This window comes from Bactrocera oleae, chromosome 4, assembly GCF_042242935.1.
Source record: "Bactrocera oleae isolate idBacOlea1 chromosome 4, idBacOlea1, whole genome shotgun sequence".
Taxonomy (NCBI): Eukaryota; Metazoa; Arthropoda; class Insecta; order Diptera; family Tephritidae; genus Bactrocera; species Bactrocera oleae.
The window spans coordinates 72,155,530-72,177,665 of record NC_091538.1 but is presented as its reverse complement, the minus strand read 5'-3'; the positions used below and the strand labels follow the sequence as shown (position 1 = coordinate 72,177,665).

Genomic DNA, 22,136 nt, shown 5'->3' with positions numbered 1-22,136 from the left:
TTCATCTATGTGTGCAAGGTTTCAATAAAATTGGACGCAACTATTTCAATTAGTACCAAAAAAAGAGAAATGGGTGCAAGAATATAGAATCTAAATAGTTCAACATTCGTTTTATGAAATTAATACTCCAAATTAGTGATTCAAGATTAGCTCATCATTATGCTTTCAACACTTTCTCCATATCAGTTGTAATTGCCGATTATATTAAATTATTCGCTTGGTATTACCCACTTCTGCCCCAGCACTGGTACTTCAGCTCACGAAAGGTATTTATCAATAATAATTCGGGCTATATGTTCGCTGTTAATTTCAATTGATTTATTCGCTAAACGTGACTTCATTTACTACATTCCCCAATTCGTGCAACACTCATGAGCTCATAAGCGAGTTTACCAACGCAGCCATGCCGTTCTGGCTCTGGGGGATTCACGCCATGTCGAGAACACCGCGGTGTGCAATCAATGAGCTTAAGCACCTGTTGTTGCTGCGTGACTTGACTGCGCTATTAAATCAGCGCAAAAGGCAATCGCAAAAATATTATTAATGACAACAATAACAACATGAACAGGCAAAAATTGCTAAAACAGACATGCAATAACAAAAATATGGCAATAAATTAAAGCACAAAAAGGGACTAAGAATGTTTTCACCTTCTACTTTAGTGATAATAAAGAGATTCCTGGTGAGTTATAGAAAATTTCTTGCCAATTAAAAATTAAGTTGGCCTTACGTAACGTCTATTTGTCTGCAGCTAAGGCATTTCTAAAAATGCCTTACGCTTTAAAACTCTTTTAGAGCTGAGTTTTAACCACTTTCGCTTTCGCAACCACCGGTCTAAAAAAAGGCTTTAATATACCCTCTATTCATAAGATTTTATTTGAAGCAATTGTTCAATATTTTTAAATATGTAACTCACTATCCAATTTCATTTTTCTGTCTTACAGAAACATCTTTATCGGTTTGACTAACGGGTGCAAAATTTCACAGCAAGATCTCAAAAACTGAGGAAATAAGTAGTTTGTGTGCGGAACGGCAGACGGACATGGCTAAATCAACTCAGCTGCAAGCAACAAGCTGATCATTTATATATAGTTGGCTACAACAAGGTATTTATATAATATTTTATTAGCATTTGTGGTAATTTATTCATAAGCGCGCTTATTTGTGCCTCATACGTTTGTGTGCAGATATTTATATTTATTGCTAATTTTTGATTGGAAGCAAATATTTGAATAATACAATTTCCGGTAATTACATGTCTCAATATCCTATTATTGCTTTGACTAACCATTTGAGTGCATAATTGAGTGTTGTTATACATATAGTAAAACCAGTTGAATGGGTAAAAAATATTTTTATTTATTCACTGAATTATTGCATAAGGGCCCAACAGGAAAAAACAAAAACACAGTATGTAGCCTTATACTCATACATATGTATCCAGCAAATTCGATAAGATAACATATTTCAATTTAAGTTTAGTATATTTTCAGCTAATTTAAGGTTGACTATATTTTAACTTCGTATAGGACGATATAACTATGGGTTACCCATAAATTTAAATTTTTTTCAAATTTCAAACATATTTTCTGCTAAAAACAAACAAATTTTTGAGACAGCAAGCAAGGAATTGATATTTATGTCAAAGTACTGATTAATTGAAAATTCAAATATTTACGTGAGACATCTGAAAAAATTGATCAAAAAAAAGTAAGGAAATTTTCTATTATTATAGCGCTTATTATTATTACAATGTTGCGTATGTAGTCAGTACCCGTTATAAGTATCAGGTCTACTAAGTTTTATTAAATTATCTTATCGCAGTAGCTAATGGAGTATCGTATGAAATACCCACATTTATCAGGCCAAGAGAAGATACGCTTTTCCACTTTAAGCCTTGACGGCTTAATTAATTACTAACTCATAACAATTTAAGTGAACCTCAATCAAACCATTACTAGTTTTAATTGTTTACTAGAACAGAATAACAATTAGTCTCAAAGACAGAACAACTATAGCATACAGCTGCCATTCAAACTGGCCGATCAAATCCAAGCTAAAGATAAGATTTGCACTTGTGAAGTGTATTATAGTTCCGGTACAGCCCAAGTTAACGCTTTTATTTTAGTTTTAATATGTAAACATCTACCTTGTTGCATGTTTGTCGATACAAACAACCGTTATATTTAAGCAATAGATAGCGATTATTACTATCGCTGGCAGACGACTAGTTACCTTTAATTTCTATATCAACCGTCAGCCCCAACATTGATGGATATTTGCACTTGAAACTTACCTTCCAATTAATCGGTTCACCATTGTTGCCGTTGTTTGAAAGAGAAATGCATTTCTAAATTTTTGAATTTCCGTTAGCCAGCACTTTGCCTCTTCCAATCACTTTTACCTTATATATTTGCGGCTGTCAGTCACAGTTAGTTGTGCCAAGGAAAATGCTCACCATCCTGTGTTTTTGATAATTGCTACCATTCGCAACTAACCTTTGACATAAAGGCTCTTCATTGGGTATACAAGTATATGTATATACATACAGTTAAAGTAATATTTTCTAGGCAATTTCTGCCTTCGGAGCCTGCTTGCATTTGAAATGTTGAGCATAAATCTATATGTAAGCATATGTTATTTTAAAAGTGCGCTCCATCGACTGGTATGCATATCGAATGGTGCATCCATAGTCCATAGTAAAAACTTTGTCAAGGTCTGTTCGTATATAAATGCTTGGTTATTAATAACTAACGATTCATACAGTTGATATCGCTCGCTGGCGCTTTATCATGCTGGCGCTGTGCTGCTGCCAAATGGTCCGCATATATTCGCTGCAATGACTGTCTTGGTTATGCATGTGTGTGTGTGTGGTACAGCCATTGTTCTTGGTGCTTTTCATTTCCTGTGTCAATGTAATAATTTATTATACTTTTCCTGCAATTTATTCGCTTGTTTGCCAGCACCCGCTCACTTAGAGCACACATGAATGTCTGTATTCGTGTATAAATGAACATATGCGTTTCTACATGCAGGCTTGCACGCACATACACACAAACAATCGTGCATGAAATGTCTCTTTTACACAGTCCGTTCTAATTTAACGCGCTTCAAAAGTCATGACAAACAAAAATTGCAACCAATTTCTCATTTGTTTTCTCACTCACCTACACACATACATATGTGTGTGTGTGATGTGTATTCGTATGTGTCTATGTTTTAAATATGTGTACTCCAATCAAAAAGTACTTCAGCTGAGAGCGACCTTTTAAATTTGGAAATAATGAAGATATATTCTTACTTATGTGGGATGGTCGTGGTTGCTACTCAATTTTAACGCATCAAGCTTCCCCCATCCGGTTCCATTGTATATGTAACTCATGCTGAGACAAAGCGACCCGTACATTTTTCTTGCACTTTTGCAATTTTTCTTCCTTCTGTTTCATAAATCTGTGCAGTTTTTTATTAGTTGATACGTTTTACTACATAAACTCGTTCTCTTTGCTTTTCTCTTTTTTCAATTCACCTTAAGTTTTGTTTTTTTATTTTATTTTTTTTCAGATGCTTTCTGTCAACTGAAAGTCGTAATCTGCTTTTACGATGCGTTTGCAGTGTTCGGCAAGCAGCTGCGACTTTGCTTGCATTGACCTTAAAGGTCATGATGACAGGGTGTACCAATTGAAATACTCTTTTACGCATTTCGTGTAAGTTCAAATAGATTTAAGCATATTTTAAAATTAAATTGTTCGTTCTCCTTTTCGTGCTGCCAGCTTGGGGCTCTTTTCGCGCAAATTTATAACTGATTATAAAAACGACTCAAATACAGAATTATAAAAATATAGATGATGTTGGACCTACTCTAACTCAATTACTCAATTACAATAAGCCAAGCGTTCTGCTTTCTCATCAATCACAAACTGAGGGAAATATAACATTTAATAATTTTGTAATCTCTTAGATCCGTACATTCATCACCCTGTGATATATACACCTAGACGAGACACATGTATAACATATGCAATTGTGTGATAAAGTGTTCCCATTAAAATATGCAGTTATTTTTTCCTTCGCTTTAGTAACATATTTCACATTTGATCTCTGTTTCGTTGTATTTAGGTTTTTTTTTTATCGAAGTGCAGAAAAATTTTATCAGATTTCGAAATTTACTACATAAATAAAGAAATATCTGACAGCTATTTTTCTTCGATATGCTAGTAATCCGATCTCGGTACGAACAACTAATTATGCTCTGAGTCCCTGCCTTTACCGAGTAGTAGTAACGCACACTGCTTAAGTCGGGTATACTTTTTTATATTGAGACATATTTTAATTAAGGGGCTAGTTTGGACCCCCAAAACAGCGGTACAATTTATTCTGCGAGTAAGGATAAATTAATCGAATTTCTCTCCTTGGGGCTTTTTTAAACATGTATTTGAGTGTATAAAACAATATTGTATTGATATTTCAATACAAAATGGCGGTTTGGAGACTAATCTCATCAATCAGAAACACCTTTTTCAAGTGGATCTCTATGGGCGACGGTGATTCTAGAAACTCTTGGTATCTGATACAAAATTATAAGGTGCATCTTAATCTATATATAATTCGCTAGCAAAGTACTCAAGTGTACTAACCTCTGCTAAACTAGCCTAACCTCTTAAACTCAGAAGGAACTACTGCTGGTACTTGATGACTTACGAGTATATACATTGTAACTAAGGGTTAAGTAACAAATCGCTCTCGAGATGGGAATTAGTGGCCTTTTAACGCCCATTTAGGGGACAGAACGACGGACAAACGAGCCATTAATGTACCGTATTAGCACCATTACCAACAAAATAGTAATTTCATTTTATAATCGCTGTTTATACATTGTAGAGACACACCATATGCTCTCAGGCTCCATTTTACTATACTAAACGGTTTATTTCGCTGCTGGGCTCAGTCTCATGGTTTGCAGCTATTTTTAGAAATTTCGCACTTTTCACAGTTTTGACGCTAAAAGCCACAATATCAATGCGTTTTTCAGCAATACAGCCGTTAAACCATAAAAGCTACAGCCACTTCGAACGTGTAAACGAGGAAGTGACTTTGCAGCCAAATCCACGAAATTAATGTGCTTACACTTTCACCGTATAAGCGAGTGTATACGTGTACTTATGCATATGGACGTTGTTGTATGAGACCGATTAGGTTTAGAATGTTATGTGTGTATAATAGTGAAATGTGTGGGTTTATGCGTACGCTTTGCCATAAAAAAGAAATGAAGGACATTAGCCACGTGACAGAAGACGAAATTACACATAAACACTCTCACATGCACGCGCGTTTATGAATAGAATGCGTACGACACGCAACATCTCGTCGGGGTGAGTTGCATGAAAGTTTCGAAATACATTCAAATACAATGTCACTTAGTTGACGCGTTCAATGGTCACAAATATTGCAAAAAGCGTGTCCCACAATTGCATTGGTTGCCGCGATAATGCGAACAGCGACCCGAGCTAAAGCTGAGGATTTTTCTCACCGACGCTGGCTCGTCAGTGGCGACAGGTTTTGACTCTAAGTCCGCTGCGGCGTTTGGGATGGTGAGTTGGGTCGAAACTTAACAACGGTAATTTCGTCGTTCATTCACTTTGCCATTATTTTGTTTATTTCGCTGTTGTTGTGGCTCGGGTTAGTGCCATTGCGCTTGCTGCGTTCCGCCTTGGCAATAGTTTGTGCGTTGTTGGTGCGTGCCGGTGAATGCAAATGACTTGCAGTAAATTAAAATGAAGCGAGCAAACAACGAGCAAATAATGACAGTAAAATAAATATAAAATAATTCAGGACATTTAAATGACGCGCACGTCTGCACCTATAAAGCAAAAACACGCTTATCTATACATATAGATTTTTGTTATTGAGAAATATATGCACATGTACATATATTGGTAAGTGTGCGAATTGAAGCACAATACAAAAATATTGTAGCAGCGTGGAGGAAATGAAAAATCTGTATAGATGGCAATGATGCACCGATTTGCTGGTGTAAATACGATAACGAACTTTTGTTGCCTTTTAATACTGTTATTTCAGCAGCACAGTTTTACGAAGTTTTTACTTTTCTATGTGTATTTGACTGCTTCGACGCCAGTAGGTGAAATTTGTCATTTCCAAAAGTGCTCTTGGAATGAAAGTACTTATTTCCCAAATAATTTTCAACAATATTTTGTTTCAAGTCCGCAGTGCTTAAGAAAGCAATAACACTAATATTTGTCCATGCCAATTTGTAATTCACATATTTTGGCTACAATTCCGCATATAAATCGTGTCCTACTTAGGTTATATTGATCTGACTAACGTGAGAACGATCTAACAGAGATCTGGAGTAAATCTTCTTCAAAACTGCTGGTCAAATTTATGAAGTTGCCTTAGCCACTAAAATAGCTACAATACTTCTTATTGAATTATAAATAAGACAATTACCCGAATGGTTGAATGAGACCTAATCTATGCATTAATGAGATGGCAACTGCCTATTTGAAAATAATCGGGACACATGCATAGTAATTTCGAGCACAAATGGCTCAATAACGCAACTCACGTGTATATTTCTACACGTATTAGAATCTACCATGAATCTCCTTTCTACAGTCAGAAAACGAATAGTTTGATAAAGCCCTATGTGTTCATTAAGTATGGAACTTCATTCATTAATCAGCGATTGTATCATCAGGAGTTGCAGGAGAGATAATTTGAGTTTTGCCTAACCAGAAGGAGAACACCAAAATTCCCACAGGGCTGCTTTGTGTTGACATCACAATCATGCATCCATTATAAAAGCGTGTGTGAATGAATAAATATAAATCGCTTCACCGGTTTCATTTATATTTGCATATAAAAAACTTTTTTGTCATGACAACTGGAAAAACGGAAATCAGAGGGCTGGCAAACAGCTACTTATTTAACCTTTTTGTGTAACATTTGTAAATCAATTTAAACGAGGAAATTTCATTACGTTCTCAAACTTATTCTGCAGTGTATTTGTGTTTACTATGTGAGTGTGAAAGTTTTGAACGGCCCACACAAGCTACGGTGGTAAATGGTCTAAAACAGACAGAATTAAAGTCATCAATTTATACATAAAAAAAATTTAGAAGTGAATTTATTACTTCTTATAATTTATATACCCTGAACAGGCTATATTAAGTTTGCCACGAAGTTTGTAACACCCAGAAGGAAACGTCGGAGACCCTATAAATGTATAAATGAATGATCAGATGATGTGCTGAGTCGATTTAGCCATGTCCGTCTGTCTATCCGTCTGTCCGTCTGCCTCTCTGTATATATACCAACTAGTCCCTCAGTTTTTAAGCTATCATCGATTTTGCACCTGTCTTTTTCTCACTAAGAAGCTGCTCATTTGTCGGAACGGCCGATATCGGACCACTGCTGCGTATAGCTGCCATACTAACTGAACAATCGGAATCAAGTACTTGTATGGGCAACTTTTTTATTTGATGAGGTATCTTCACGAAATTTGGCATGGATTATTATTTAAGCCAATAATCCAATCTCCGAAGAAATTGTATATATCGAATGACTATAGCATATAGCTGCCATATTAACTGAACGGTCGATCACGAAATTTGCCATGCGTTATTTTCTAAGGCAACAATGTATTCTCCGCAGAAATTGTATAGATCAGATCACTAAATCATATAGCTGCCATACAAATTGAGCGATAATCACATACACAATTTAAGCTCAACCCAAGTGAAGCCACATTCTTCTCACGCAAGTACCATACACTATCGCCAACTACTGCGTTTTACATATTTACAGAGTTAACGCGCTTGCATTCATACCGACGAAATTCCTTAGCCGGCTTACCACCTTAATAGATATTTTGACAGCTTTTCACTTGCGAATTTTACACCTGTATAATGACAAAATAACTTTTGTTTTTGGAACGAGAGATTTAATTCTACCCCTCGAACTATTTTCGAAAACAACGAAACACCGAGTCTGGAAACTCGTTTTTGTATTAAAAGACTCGGAGACCGCACGGACGGAGGAAACAACATTTAGCCTTGTAGAAGTAGTTCCAAACTGAAAAAACAAAATTTACCTTTTCGGTGACTTAACATGTTCTATTGATAGCACCACTATTTGCTTTTAAAGCGCTAAAAATTTAGAAAGCACAAACTGCCGGTTTCAATTTGGTTTATAAAAACTCTTCTTTTGAACGCATCAGTGCGCACAAATCGTTTGTGGTTAGCATTCGTCGATTAGTCATTCAATGTATTCGAAAATGATCTCAGTATGGGCAGACATAGCGGGTGAGTATTTAGGATTTCACAGCAACTGCGAATCGCAAAGCAAACAACATAAAGCTCCATCACTTGCCCGACGTTGTTCCACCGCAAAATGAGAGCGGTTCGGGCAGCAGCACTGAATTGCCGAAACCTCGAGCATTCACAAACAAATTTCCACACACATAAGTGCGTAAATACATCTACATCTATGACTATTTCCTTACAGAGCAAATTGTTGGCGCAAATACGTAGATAGGTGGCGCTTCATTGAGTCTTTTGGGCTGCGGCTGAGTTTGGTTCCAATACGGAGTAGTATATATGGAGCTAAGCAGCGAAGCAATATCACAAATAAACAGTTATACTTACATGGAAATACAGTCGTTCATGTAGATGTGGCAGTTTACAGGAAAATATCTACAATACATACAGACACTTCAAAGGAAATGAGAAACACTTCTGTTTGGTAATATGGCATATCACACCTTTAGAATAAATTTACTTGTAGAACTCGTGCACGTGCTTACTTTTAACTGCTGCCAATTATGTTTTGATGTTTAGTGCGTTCCATCAGCGGGTTCAAGACCTTAAGTTAAGAAGCTAGATGACCATGGTGTCTTGATATGTCTCTATCTCTAGAGAAGAATAATATAGAGAAATCACTTAAGCTCAAGCAGACTCGAGACCCCAAACTGTTGCGACGGTTATCAATAGTTCTCCGTGAATATTTTTGTCTCCACACAGTTATACCATGGGGTTCAGAAATACCCCTCCATATATGGTAGTTTCTTCTAATACCCACAATCGCTGTTTGGAGATGACGACCTCCGAAATGTGCAAATCTCTAACCAGTTGAATATTATAAGATATGTAACACATGACCCAAATATTAAATTTTTAGAAACAATAATATCTTTTAAATTATTTCTATTTGCTAAGATATTTAAATATGTAATGCTTATATAATCTTGCCAAACGTTTCTCCTGCGATTTGAAATAACTACACTCAAACTCTACACTTTTTTAGACTTTCGAGAAAAAAAAAGTTGCAGTATTCATGGATCACCTACTTAACCTTCATGATGACAGCAAAAAGCGAATAAGCGCCCTTAACGGTGGCGAAGAAGGTGTCGAGATGTATTTTGATCATGCCACCGGCCAAGCCGGTGGTAGTTTTTAAAGCGCGCTCCGTGAAAAGCATCATTTGCTTCTTGAAACGCCGAGTTTGATCGGTCCAATTACAGCGAAATACTTCGTACTGTAGTTGGCCGAAGAGAAGCTGAAGGCTGCTGCCATAATAGCAAATGGGAAAAATTTGCAGAGGCATGGATATGAAATATATCAAGTAGTATAGACGTTCGAACGGTGTATCTACGTAAAACAGCATCACAACCATGGCCACGCAGATATTGAAGGCGGTAACAGTGAATTGAATGAACATCGGCCAAGACATAACCTCTTGCAGCAGATCGAATAGCCTGAAATGGAAAAGCAAACTTTTTAAAACTGAGTTGAACTCTAGAATCTAAGAACTCTTTCTCTATGACTCACTTGTATAGATTTTTCTGATCCTTGATGCAACGCACTAGCTCCCGCTCATTATCCTGCAGACGTACACAATCATAGCCAATACGAGATACACGAATGCCGAGCAACTTTATATGACCCGACAGCAGGCAACAGGTTATGGGTGGAAAGGTATCGTTAATGAAGTTTTGGAAAATCTGATAGGAAATACCAACGAATTGGTACACGTTTGCCACGTAGAAATTTCGTGTGGATGCACGCCAATCGAGCGGAAACCATGCCGGATATAGCAGACTGCGCTCTTTGCTTAAGAGAAATGCCAGCTCTGCCGTCACACCGACCGCAGCATAGGCACACAGAAATACAGAGACGACATTCCTTACGCTTATGCGCATCCAAGCAAAATATTTGCGTTCTACCTCGCTGCTCACGCGCGAATCCAGTTCCGAAAAGGTCTGCTCAATCTCGCGCATAATCCCCAACTTCCGCGTATAAATCAGGAATTTCAAACTACAGGCGATACAGGTGACGCACACAGCGAGATTCTTAATATTGCCGGCTACTGAACCGTTGCGGAAAAGCGCCAACGCCAGATGCAGCGGATAGCAAAAAGTCACCAGCGCAGTGACCATAAGTGCGTACGCCAAATAGACCAAGCGATATTTATTCACGGATAAGTCGCCACCGCAGATACGAAAGCCCAACCAGTGGATTTTAAAAAAGGCGTTGCTGTTCACTGGTTGGCTCATAGCTAACTCACTGGATAACGGTACACAACTGGAAGTTTATACGATTTCCAGCTTTTTTCCTTCGTATTTATAGTTGGCAATAAGGTGAGTTTAGAGGGATTTGAATATTGGTGCGCCTTATGCGTTGGCGAGACAATTAATAACTTAATTATATAATTGGTGTCGCGTGAGTCCGCTAATGAAGCAATTACACGAATTCGCGCATATTTAATCGGACATCAGTAGTAATGAAGAATTTTTTGGGAAGGGTTGTAAATTTCACCTGCGAACTGTCTACCAGTCTGTACAACCAATAACTCGAGTAAATATTAAGCTATCTTGACAAAACTTGGCACGCATGATCTTTGGCGTTGTATGTAATTTAGCATCTTGGAATGTGGATGGGGTCCCGAATTATCTACCATCCTTAAGCGTACTAGACAAAAACAATCTACTTTGCCACCTAACTATCATTAATAAGAGGTTCTATATATAAAAAGGCTAAACTTAATAATATATATATTAATATATATGACCTCCTAAGTAAGTAAGTAAATATAAAGATCATCAGTGTTTACTTCTAGCTATATATTCGTTAACTGGATGAGACCTAGATATTGAGACTTTATAATAGCTGTTTTTGATTCGCCATTTCTATTTCGATATCTGTGCGCACTGCTCTCTTGTCAAAAACAAAAAAATTACTTGTTTAAGGGTTAAAGTGGTGCTATCAAGTTTCTTTTAAAAATTACTAGATAGCCCATCAAGAATACATTTTAACATGCAACAGTTTGCAAAGATTTTTAGTAATTAAGTATGAATGTATGTAAATGGTTGTATCATGTATTGTGGGAATGTCAAAATCTAGCTAAACAACAAAATATTTTATTACTGAAATATGTTACTTTTCGATCATTTTATGTTATTGTGTGTTCAGGGAAAGATATCAATGTTAATAATTTGTAATATTTGTTTAAAGCTACGTCAACTCGAATATTATTATTCTAAGATTTACGAAATATTGTGTTGGGAACTAAGTAATTGCGGATTTAAAAATAAAAAATTAAAGCTAATTTTTTCATGGAACTAAATAATTTTATTCTGTAATGTATTGCCCATTTTGATCAATGATCATTCAAGGAGTTTTGTAAAGATCGAAACAAAAAGTAATCCGATGGTGCAAGGTCAGAACTATATGGTGGATGTGGCAAAACATCCCAACCAAGCTCCAATAATTTTTGCCGAGTGACCAAAGATGTGTGTGGCCTTGCATTGTCATGAGGGAATACAACACCTTTTCGATTTATCAATTCGGGCCGCTTTTCTTTAACTGCATTGTTTAATTTCGTTAGTTGTTCAATGTAGACAACAGAATTGATCGTTCGGTTGGGTGAACTCTTACAAAGTAGACAATTCCTTTATAATCCCACCAAACTGATAACAAAACCTTCTTTTGATGAATACCAGCTTTTGATGTTGTTTAAGCTGGTTCACCTGGCCTGCTCCACGATCGTTTCCGCTCGATATTGTTGTAAATAACCCATTTTTCATCGCCAGTTATCATTCGTTTTAAAAATGGATAATTTTCATTACGTATCGTTAGCAAATCGCAGCTGTTAATGCGTTGCGTTTCTTTCAGATTGTGAGGAACCCATGTATCGAGTTTTTGAACATAGCCAAGTTGTTTTAAGTGATTTTCATTGCAAGCTTCGCTGCAATCTCACGTGTTGTACTGTGACGATCCGAATCGATTATTGCTTTGATTAGGTCGTCATCAACTTCAACTGGACGACCAGAGCGTTTTTCATCTTTGAGTAAAAAATCACCAGAACGAAATTTGGCATACCAATTTTGACACTGCCGTTCTTTTATGGCTTCGTCGCCATAAACAGCAACTTTTTGTGAGCTTGACGAAAATGTTCCTTTTGATCTTCCATTTTTCAACGAACGCCAAACGAAAACTACGTAACCGATCAAAAAACTTTATTTTACTGATTGATAGCTGAATTGCCAAGTATCAAAAAACAAAATGTGTTTTACATTTGGACTACGCCAGCAAACCTAAAAATTCAACTGAAGCCATCTATGAGTAAAATCCGCAATTACTTAGTTGCCAACCCAATAATCGTAAGCCTTTATTTTGTACTTTGTTTTCCTCGTATAGTCGTCGATTGCATCAAAGTGATCAGCGGTTCGTTTATTATAACGAAAATAGATATTAATCTGAGCATTTTGTGGTAACAGCCTCTTTACACTTTTCTTACACCATTCACAAATGTGTAAAAGGAATAAGCGCCTTTAAGGGTTTTTACGAATGTGCCCAGGTGAATGGGAATGAGCCCCGCCGCATAGGCTGTTGTTCTTTTTAAGGAGCACTGAGAGATTATAGTCACCAGACGTCGGTACACCTGATCCTGTTCAACCCAATTGCTGGCGAAAATCTTCTGCTGCAGATCCTCCATCGACTGAGCACAAGCCGTGCCATAGTAGCAGATGGGAAATATTTGCAACTGCAGAGCCAATAAGTACGTCAAATACAGAAGTTTATCGGAAATGGTGTTCGTGTAGAATATAAATGTTATCAGAGTGAAGCAGTCCTGGAAAGCGGTGACTGCGTATTGAACAAAGACCGGCATTGAAATGATTTCTTCAATGATTGCCAGCAATCTGAAAAAAACAATTAAGACGAGTTTCAATTACTCTCAATGTATTATGAACTCACCTGTACAAACGTTGGTGATCAATAATGCAGTGCTGCAACTCTCGGATATTCGCCTGCACATCCTTACTAGTATGGCCGATCCGACTAAGCCGAGCTCCTAGCAAACGTGTGTGGTTCGATAGAATACACAAAGCAACCGCAGGAAAGGAGTCATTCACCAGACTCTGCAAGAGATCGCAGGCCAGAAGGAATAGGTCTAATGCAACAGCGCCAACATACGACGCCGTAGACGCGTGCCAATCGAACGGCAACTCGATGGCAATGGCCAAGTCCCGGTTCTCAATGGACGCCATGACTGTAATAACGAAGAAGAAGGCACACAAGCCACACAGTGTATTTAATATCAAATTAGTGGCTCGGTGAATGCCAGCGAAAAACACCCGATCCTCTTCTAATAGTACCTCTCCATCCAAAGCGTTGAAGACCTGCTCTGCTTGCCGCACCAACTTCAGCTTACGATAGTAGCTTATGTATTTAGCGCTGCAGGCGAGAGCTGCGGCGCAAATGGGCAGCGTTTGGAGGAAATCGTTTAGGTTGCCGCTATTGTAGAGAGCTAAAAGTATGGTGCCCGGGTAGAAGAGTATTATGAGCGCATTGACGATTGGGCGGTAGAGGCTATAGAGCAACTGGTAGCGCACTGGCTCACGTACGCAACCCAACAACAGCCACAGGCGCCAATGTGTGTGGAAAAACTGACGACTGTCCACCACTGAAGGCTTATCCATTTCAGATAGTAAGCGGAAGCTTCAATCAACAAAATGCCCAAATTATCGTTTGCAACAGGAAATCTATGAATAAATTACTGAAAGCAAATGGAAGCCTTATTTATATGGCCCCAATATTCACATGGTGTACTTTTGAGCACAGTAGATATTAAACATATTCGAATAGTTGAAAATGAATGATAACTTTATGTGTGCGTTAAAACTTAATTTTTAGCAAAAAAAATATTATCCAATTTGCTACGCGAGTGAATTCGTAGAATCTAATATACACGAAGCATTGTCTAACTTGACATAACCTCAACTATTCCAATACATATTTCAGAAAGTGTTTAGTTCGAGTTTTTAATTTTGATTTTGTTTTCCTAATTTTTATGTTCATCACTGTAACTGTTTTAAGTGTTAGCACATTTGCGCATTAATTATTTATAAGAACCAGCAATTTAATCATTATTTTACGTAATTTAATTATAAAAAGTGGAAAAGGGAAATTTATTCATGAAACTTATGTATTTTTAGAAACCGCATGGACAAAAAAATATATATTAATAAATTGTGAAAAAGCATTTAATTATAGTCATCATCATCAATTAAAAGACGGTTACATAATTTTATTAAAATAATTGAGGAAATGTAACATAATTAATAGGGTGACATGTTTGTAATTGTGGGAACTGTTAACTTAATCTCTAGTATTCTTTATTTGAGGTGGCAATAACGACTGCTACTATCTGAAAATACATTTAATTTCCGAGTATTTGTCTTTAATTTTTAATTAAACACAGTAAGCTGCTTTAACAAAAAATTAAAATATTTTTTGTTTTTTTTCGGTTTCAGTAATATTAAATACTCCTGTAATTGTCACAAACCGATATATAAGACATACATATATACATATATATATGTACAACGACATATATATAGGTTTAATATAGAAATTTTGGTGTATGAAATAAGCATTATTTTTATTAGAACTGGGAACCTATTCAATTCATGCCATAGGACACTTGTCCAATTATTAATAACCACTAAGTATCCACACCAAAGTAAATCTAATTAACGGCGATTTTATAGTGAATATTCAGTATACTATTCGAGAAAGTATTAAGTTTCAACTAAAAATGTTTGGAGCTGCGCCCAAAATTCAATTTTTCAAACAACTTACACACATGTGCGTTTCTTCTTCGAGAGTTTTGTAACTTTAAACGATATGATTGAACGCAAATTCTATAGGAGCTGTGGGATAAAACTATAACGTTAAGGGTTACCTTGTTATTATGTTATCCTTAGTAATTATCATTTTTTTTACGAAAATTAATGCTAAAAACTCTTTTTGGTTCGGAAGCGTAACAAGCACTCATCTGATTTTAGGAAAACGTAATTATATTCTATTTCAAAACTTCATTTCTGGGAAAGAGTGTAAAAATACAACGCAACAAATTGAATTCCACTTAAATTCAACGGCTACATACTGCCACTACAACGCAACAAGTGCATGATTGCTTGCAAATCGGATTGTATTAAAAATTGAAAAAAAAAGAAACAAAAAAAATTAACAATTTATGAAATCGGTTTATCGGATGGTTTCACAAGTTTAAGGTCGCATTTATGAGAAATTTTTCGTGACAGAGAATCGTGAGGAAAAACTTTTTCGAAAAAATATGTTTTCATGTTAGTCGGAAGCTGAGATCTACAAACCTCAAGTTTGGAGTAGTCATCGTAGACTTCTCTGAGCTCTTTTGGTTGCAATATAGTTAAATAATTAAATAATAATAATTAATTTTTCTACCATGAAAATTCATAATCGAATAGTGAAGTTTTAAATGAGGAAAGGAGTTCTATTGCAAAAATATATTGAGAATTTCCTTTTTTTCAATTGCGCGCATGTCTTGTCTAACGAATGAAAACGAAACGCTACTTTATATAGCTTTACAATAGGTTCGAAGAGGTGTCTGTATATAATGACTATCTTAATATCTGAAGATTCTCTGCAGTTAAACTAAATAATATAAATCTTACATTCAAACTAGAACGAATGGGAGCTTATGATTTCAATGGAAATGCATAACCAATTAGAGTATTTCCTTGCGGGGTGTTACTATACTCGTATAATGCTAGTAAGGATGTACAATATATTGATTGTTTATACAAACATGATTTCATGAGAGATAATCTCTTTTTATTACTTAGCAAAGATAATTAACGAGTAGCAGCTAGCAAACACTCTTAACGTCAACGTGTGGAACACTCGCCTACAATTCTTATTTTACCCTTTAAACCATCTGCAGAACTGCTAATCGAATATTTCCTTCTACACAGGCAAACACATATATGCTCACGCAGTAGCTTACATTTCTTTCTCAAATATAAAAATGTTGCTTAAACGACAGATGTTGAATCTTCTGCACTGCTTCTGTCGAGACGCCCGGAGGCAGTCATCATTTCAACATTGGCACAACGCAGACCATACGTATGTATGTATTTATGTACCTTGCCTATTAGCTCTTCTGCTCACATATTGTTTTTATTTGCCCAAATCCGGATAAGCACTTTCGCTTTATTGTCTATATTTTCATTTCCTGAGCTCCTTTGCATTCGTTTTGCATTTATTTACACGTTCAGTCGACATTTCTGCTATTTTTGTTGTTGTCATTTTGCTCGCCGGATATGTTTTCATATAAGAATAAGTAGGGCAAATTGCCAGGGCGTAAAGAGCCTACGATTGCACACATACATACATACATTATTATGTGCGATTACGTATGGTAATGCTGCACAGGGCATATATGTTACACACGTCTTTAGCTTGACAATCTCTCTAAATAATAGCGCATTTCCGCTAACAAATATATGTCTTAGGCCAGATTGAAATCGCACATGCGGAAAACATTTAATATTTAGTCGAATTAGAATGTAGTATAGTACGTAGAAATTTGCCGCCGTAATCGCATATCGCATATATCACTCATCCTCTAATATCGTAGTTCAACAATTTTTTTTTTTCGGCAATTCCAATAATTACATTGAGCAAAGCCGTAGACCATGAAAAGCTCACAGATTTAAAATGTATTTATGAAGTCTACTCTCCTGTTTCAAATGAGCAAGTGCCTATTACGTGCTAGAAGCCAGCACTTCTCTTTGGATGAAGGAATTGTGTATTGCAGATGAGGCAAGTAGATCCGCCTAATTAGGTCCCTACGATCACATGCGAATCAAGGTAATACGTTGACGGAGTATGCATGGATTGAGCTTACCGTATGCTGTTAAGATGGATTTGCTCGAAAGAACTTGACAAATCTATAGTCCGTATTTTGTTTAAGCTGCATACAACATACAAACAGACTTTCATTCATGTCGTTAACTCTAGTGTGCCATCTGACAAAAAAAAATGTTACGTAAACATCATATCTATAGCTTTGAAATAAGCTCCTGCGCCAATACAAAAATGTCAACACCTGCAGCAAATTTAAGTTTCTCGGCTTCGGCTCATTTGGTGTTTGTTTTCGATGACTTCATGACTGTTGCCGAATGCTTTGTGTCCCTCAAATACTTGTGTTCGTGAGAAAGTAAACTCCTGAAAACACTTCTTCAAAGTCTTCTGTAGTCGTAATTCCATTGGAAACCCAACATTTTAAACTCATTACTCAATTTGGTTTTATGGTAAAAATCGCGAGACAAACTTTCCGCATTCTAATCAAACAACTATCAAACACCCACTAATTATCATATGAAGATCAAATTTTATATAAACATAAAAAATGTTGTACCAATTTTGAAAAAAAAACAATTCGGTTCGGTTTGCGCACGTAGTTTGAATGGACTATTCCGGGTCAAATTTATAATTGACCTCAGGTACCAGTTGAGTTTTCACTAATAGTCTCACTAATAGTCTCGCTAAACGAGCAAATGCTCGATAGTTATCTTAGAAACGCACCACTAAAATTCACCAATATTCAAAATATCCTTCAATGGAATACTTCACTTCTACGCCTTCGTTACCTCAGCCCCAAATACAGCTCGCTTAAGCAATCGCTATTAAATTTCAACTTAAACGCTTGTTTACCTCGCCCACTTATTTTTACGCCCGAGTTTAATTCAACTTAAATGGCACTCAAATGCAATCACAATAGACACGGATGCAAATGCAAAGCTCAAAAACACAAACCATCCCCAAGCAGTAGCATGTGATGAGTTAGCAAAAATTGGAAAGCATTAGGAGCCAGCAAGTGAGTCTTGACCAACAGCAACATCGTCGTTATAGCACCCGTGTTACCCATTCGGTTTGCCTGCGTCTTGGTCCTGGCGCTACGTTAGCTGCAAAGGGTTCTAGGACACGCACACCTGCGCTGCAAGTGTTGTTTCGATTTGCAAGCATTGATAGCAAGCAAAATTGCATACGATTGTAGTGCAAGAACGAAAAGTTGCAAAAATTGCAACACAACTGCTATCACCTTCTGGCGGCAACGGTAACAACCGACTTTCGAAACGGTGCTTGGCATAATGAAATGCAAAGCAATGCAAACACTGATCGAATACAAATAGGGTCATGAATTTGGGGTATTGCTTTCAAAGGTGGCAAGGGAGTTACGTAATGCTTCAAGCGCATTCTAATTGAAGGGCGGATGGAAAAATTCGCTTATGCCAAAGCATATCATTCGGATCGTTTACATTGCTTTGCTTTGAATTAGAATTGAAAGGGAGGCAACATTTTTGCCTGAGGCACTACCGCAAGCACTTAACTGGCTGCCAAATATGTTTGGCGTTTGAAGCAGCTCGAAGAAGAATGGCTTCAGGCAAATAGTGTGGAGCCAGCAAAGTTGTGAGCAGAAATGATGAGCAAGATTTTCAAATTCCGAGCAAAATTAAAGCTCCTACGAACATCTGTGCAGCAAAGAATTAACTGTTAGTAAGTGTTCAACACGACCAAGATAAATACCAAAGAAGAGGGCGATTCATACTATTACTCAGTTAATCAGTTAAATGCATAGAAAAATAATAATAAATCGCCATTTTTGGACAAATTCAATTCAATTTATTTGCACCGCTGTCAAAGTTAAAAGTGCACACTCAAATTATCTATTTATAATGAGCGGAAAGTCGCAGCTTAACTTGAACCGTAATCGAAGATTTTACTTACATATTGGAACAATTTCTGCAAATCGATATTATTGCGTTTCAACACGTTAATCGGGTACCTTGATGTGTATGCACTCTGAAATTAAATTGTTAGGAAGCTGTATATGAGGATTCATTCTCAGCAGGAATACTTACCAATAGTTTCTTGACGTCGCGACGAAAACCGCTGCTGCGCAAGACGCGATAAAAGTTGGCGAATTCACTACTCTCATACAGCTTTTGCCGTATCAATTGGCGAAGCTTCGAGCGTGGAATTGCGTTTACCAGATTCAGAGCGACATCTTGCAAAGTTCGGGACACCACGATTGGTTTCATTTCTAATTCAGTAATCTCCGACTCATCACCATATTCGGGTATGGAAATCAGTAGGCAATTGAAAATGTTGGAAATACTGGCAATTGTTTCCGTGCTGACGCCAGCATCGGAGAAGCGCGTAATCAGTTTCTGATATGCGGAACTATCGGCAAGTTGCTGTGACACCGATTGGAATTGGTCGGTTTTGATGAAGTCCATGGCCTTGCGAAATTCATTGTCCTTAAAATAGCCAGAAGAGATATGGTAGACCAAAGTGTTCGGATCAATCAGATTGCGTATGTCACGGAAATCTTGGCAAAGTTGATAGGTACTAGTTTCATCGCAATCGGCCGCCGGCTGAATGATGACGCGCCTGTGGGCCTCACCCTGCGAGACCCAAAGGCAAAGGATGAGTAGAGTGAAAATTTTAAACATAACGGATAGTTCGTAGTCAATTTCTATACAATGTTACAAGTCTATGCGAAGTACTCTTGCACTGTGCTGAAATCGAACACTGTCAGCACTATTTATTCCCCCAGAAAGTCACAGAAGACCAGTGAATTGCAGTCCCAACTACCGTCGATAGAGTACATCTGTAATTACCGTGGGTAAAGTGCAATTACATTTCTTATCTAATTGTTGTTTTTCCCTTTGGTATGCAGTTACAACTCGTTAACTGTTTATGAGCTGCATTATGCGTATGTCTGCCGCTCGCTTTGAGAGATATTTATCAGCAATGTAGCAAGCTAGTGAGTCCGCTCAACATCCTATTGACTTTGTTGTCATGTACCAGAAGTGTGATGTTTGCATGGAACCAATGATGATAATGATGATATTTGTGGTCTTAAGTAATTGGCTCGCTTATCAGCAACAGAAGGAATGCACTGAATTTGCCGCTTCTTTCAGTGTCAATGTTCCTGAAGACATTTGAAGGCAATGACTTGTACAAATGAATTGTGTAGTAAACCAGGAAAGAGAAAAGAAAAATGTACGCTTAGCTCTCGGTAGTAATATTCTGCAGGATTGACTTTTGCAGGTAAACCTTCCGTTTACAACACGGAATTTGATCAGTGTTCCCACTATCGAACTGAAAACCGGTTTTACATCGATTCAACTTCCCAAAAACAATTAATATGCTTCCAAGTTGACATTCCTTCGGATTAAAATCAAGTTTTATTTCAATTAAGTATAACTGACTGTCGTGGGAAGGCAATTAGAAAAATCTTTTTTTTTGTTAGTGAGAACCACAGATCGCAGTTAGTTTCTGCGTAGCATCAGAACGTATTTCAACTGATTTGTTTCAATATGATATCTATTTTTCAACTTCCTTAAATTGAATCTAACCATTGTACCCAATGTTACCCAGGTCGAAGTACGGTACGGGAGAATTCTAACCTCGAAATAAATTTTGGTTTGAAGAGTTGCAAATTTCTTAGCAATTCTTTTTTTTCTAATTAACTACTGTTAAAAAATCAAGTATAAGAAGAGTATCCCCAGTATAGATATAGAGGGAATATATAATATAATCGCTAAGGCTACTTGATCACGAACACTAGTATTTGAGTGACACAAAGCATTTAGAGAAGGTTATGAAGTCATCGAAAACTTTCCGCATGCACTATCCACTTTTGTTACTGACGATAAAATCAAAAAAGCTAAATAATAAGTATTTGAAAATTTTTGTGTTAACATCAGCGAGATAGCAAAGAATCTGAACATCTCCTATGGCTCGATCCAAAACATTTTGGTTAATGTTTTGAGTATGAAGGTTGTCCATGTTAGACTCGTACCGAACGACGTGAATCTTTTGCAAAAACGAGAAGTAAAGGTCGCAAAAGAGATGCTGGACAAGGTAGCTGAGGACCCAGCTGGTCTTATGAATATGAGTACGAAACTGTTTAACAGTCTAGCAATGTCGCTCCAAAAATGAACCGAAACCGAGAAAGTCAAAATTCGCTGAAGGCAGTAAAGGACATCCGAGGCGAGGCTTATAAGAAGTATATGATAAATTGGATTTAGCGTTAGCATGTTTGTGTTGACTTAAGAGTTCGGATCAAATTTGATGTGAGGCGCAATTCTGTTGAAAAAACATTTCGAACAGTCACCACACTTCTCTTTCACACTGTTTCAAGTGCTTTCGCCGAGAGCTTATCAATTGTCGGTAAAACTCAAAGGCTACTGTAAACAAGTCATTTGCAATGTAAAAACAAAAGAAAGCATATATATATATATATATATATAAACAGTACTAGAAGAATTCTATATGCTACACTATTTACAACTTAGGCCATTGGCTGGGTCTTTAATGAGTTCAAGTTTTTAGTAAACGAACAAAAATAATTTTAAATAATTGGTTATTCGCTCTTTAGCCGACCACTTAAAACGCTTCAGCGTCCTATGTAATATTTACAGAGAATTATCTTACGTCATGTGGCATGTTGCATGTACCAAGAGGTTAGTTGTCCACTTCAACAGGATCTCAAATTTAACACTAGAACAACAGCAATTGACAATTGCCAGGCATTCAACTGGTGTGGGCAACCAGCCTTTGGTTGTCGGGCAGGCGAACTGGATATCCCTAAATTCCCTTGTTCACCATCTCACCACAACCACCTCACTATACACAGCGGAACTGTGGCCGGCAAAAGCATGGCAATCAAAACGCATACTAAGCCAAATGCCAAGACACGCTGGGGAATGGACACTCTAC

General features: G+C 37.0%; 3 protein-coding genes and 1 pseudogene across 3 annotated transcripts; all 4 read right to left on the bottom strand.

Annotated features, from left to right (window-relative positions):
- Positions 1–9,363: 9,363 nt before the first annotated feature.
- LOC106622362 (odorant receptor 59a-like) lies at positions 9,364–10,573 on the bottom strand. Its single transcript, XM_014241890.1, has 2 exons — positions 9,849–10,573; positions 9,364–9,775 (listed from the first exon to the last, which is right to left on the bottom strand). Exons 1-2 carry the CDS (start codon positions 10,571–10,573, stop codon positions 9,364–9,366), a joined length of 1,137 nt encoding a protein of 378 aa, XP_014097365.1.
- Positions 10,574–11,614: 1,041 nt separating this feature from the next.
- LOC106621480 (odorant receptor 59a) lies at positions 11,615–14,586 on the bottom strand. Its single transcript, XM_014240761.3, has 2 exons — positions 13,275–14,586; positions 11,615–13,219 (listed from the first exon to the last, which is right to left on the bottom strand). The coding sequence occupies exons 1-2, from the start codon at positions 13,997–13,999 to the stop codon at positions 12,802–12,804; spliced, it is 1,143 nt and encodes a 380-aa protein (XP_014096236.1). The 5' UTR covers positions 14,000–14,586; the 3' UTR covers positions 11,615–12,801.
- Positions 14,587–14,600: 14 nt separating this feature from the next.
- LOC118681707 (uncharacterized) lies at positions 14,601–18,906 on the bottom strand (annotated as a pseudogene).
- A 99-nt stretch (positions 18,907–19,005) lies between these two features.
- Positions 19,006–19,938, bottom strand: LOC106621047 (uncharacterized). Its single transcript, XM_014239778.3, has 2 exons — positions 19,268–19,938; positions 19,006–19,208 (listed from the first exon to the last, which is right to left on the bottom strand). The coding sequence occupies exons 1-2, from the start codon at positions 19,859–19,861 to the stop codon at positions 19,101–19,103; spliced, it is 702 nt and encodes a 233-aa protein (XP_014095253.1). The 5' UTR covers positions 19,862–19,938; the 3' UTR covers positions 19,006–19,100.
- Between the last annotated feature and the right edge of the window lie 2,198 nt (positions 19,939–22,136).

What these genes read in the sequence shown, in the direction of transcription:
- LOC106622362 (XM_014241890.1), bottom strand. Translation starts at nt 10,573, where the DNA reads ATGAGCCAACCAGTGAACAGCAACGCCTTTTTTAAAATCCACTGGTTG. An exon ending in GATCAGAAAAATCTATACAA is followed by an intron (nt 9,776 to 9,848) that starts GTGAGTCATAGA and finishes TTTCCATTTCAG; the next exon opens with GCTATTCGATCTGCTGCAAG.
- LOC106621480 (XM_014240761.3), bottom strand. Translation starts at nt 13,999, where the DNA reads ATGGATAAGCCTTCAGTGGTGGACAGTCGTCAGTTTTTCCACACACAT. An exon ending in GATCACCAACGTTTGTACAG is followed by an intron (nt 13,220 to 13,274) that starts GTGAGTTCATAA and finishes TGTTTTTTTCAG; the next exon opens with ATTGCTGGCAATCATTGAAG.
- LOC106621047 (XM_014239778.3), bottom strand. Translation starts at nt 19,861, where the DNA reads ATGTTTAAAATTTTCACTCTACTCATCCTTTGCCTTTGGGTCTCGCAG. An exon ending in GCGACGTCAAGAAACTATTG is followed by an intron (nt 19,209 to 19,267) that starts GTAAGTATTCCT and finishes ATTTAATTTCAG; the next exon opens with AGTGCATACACATCAAGGTA.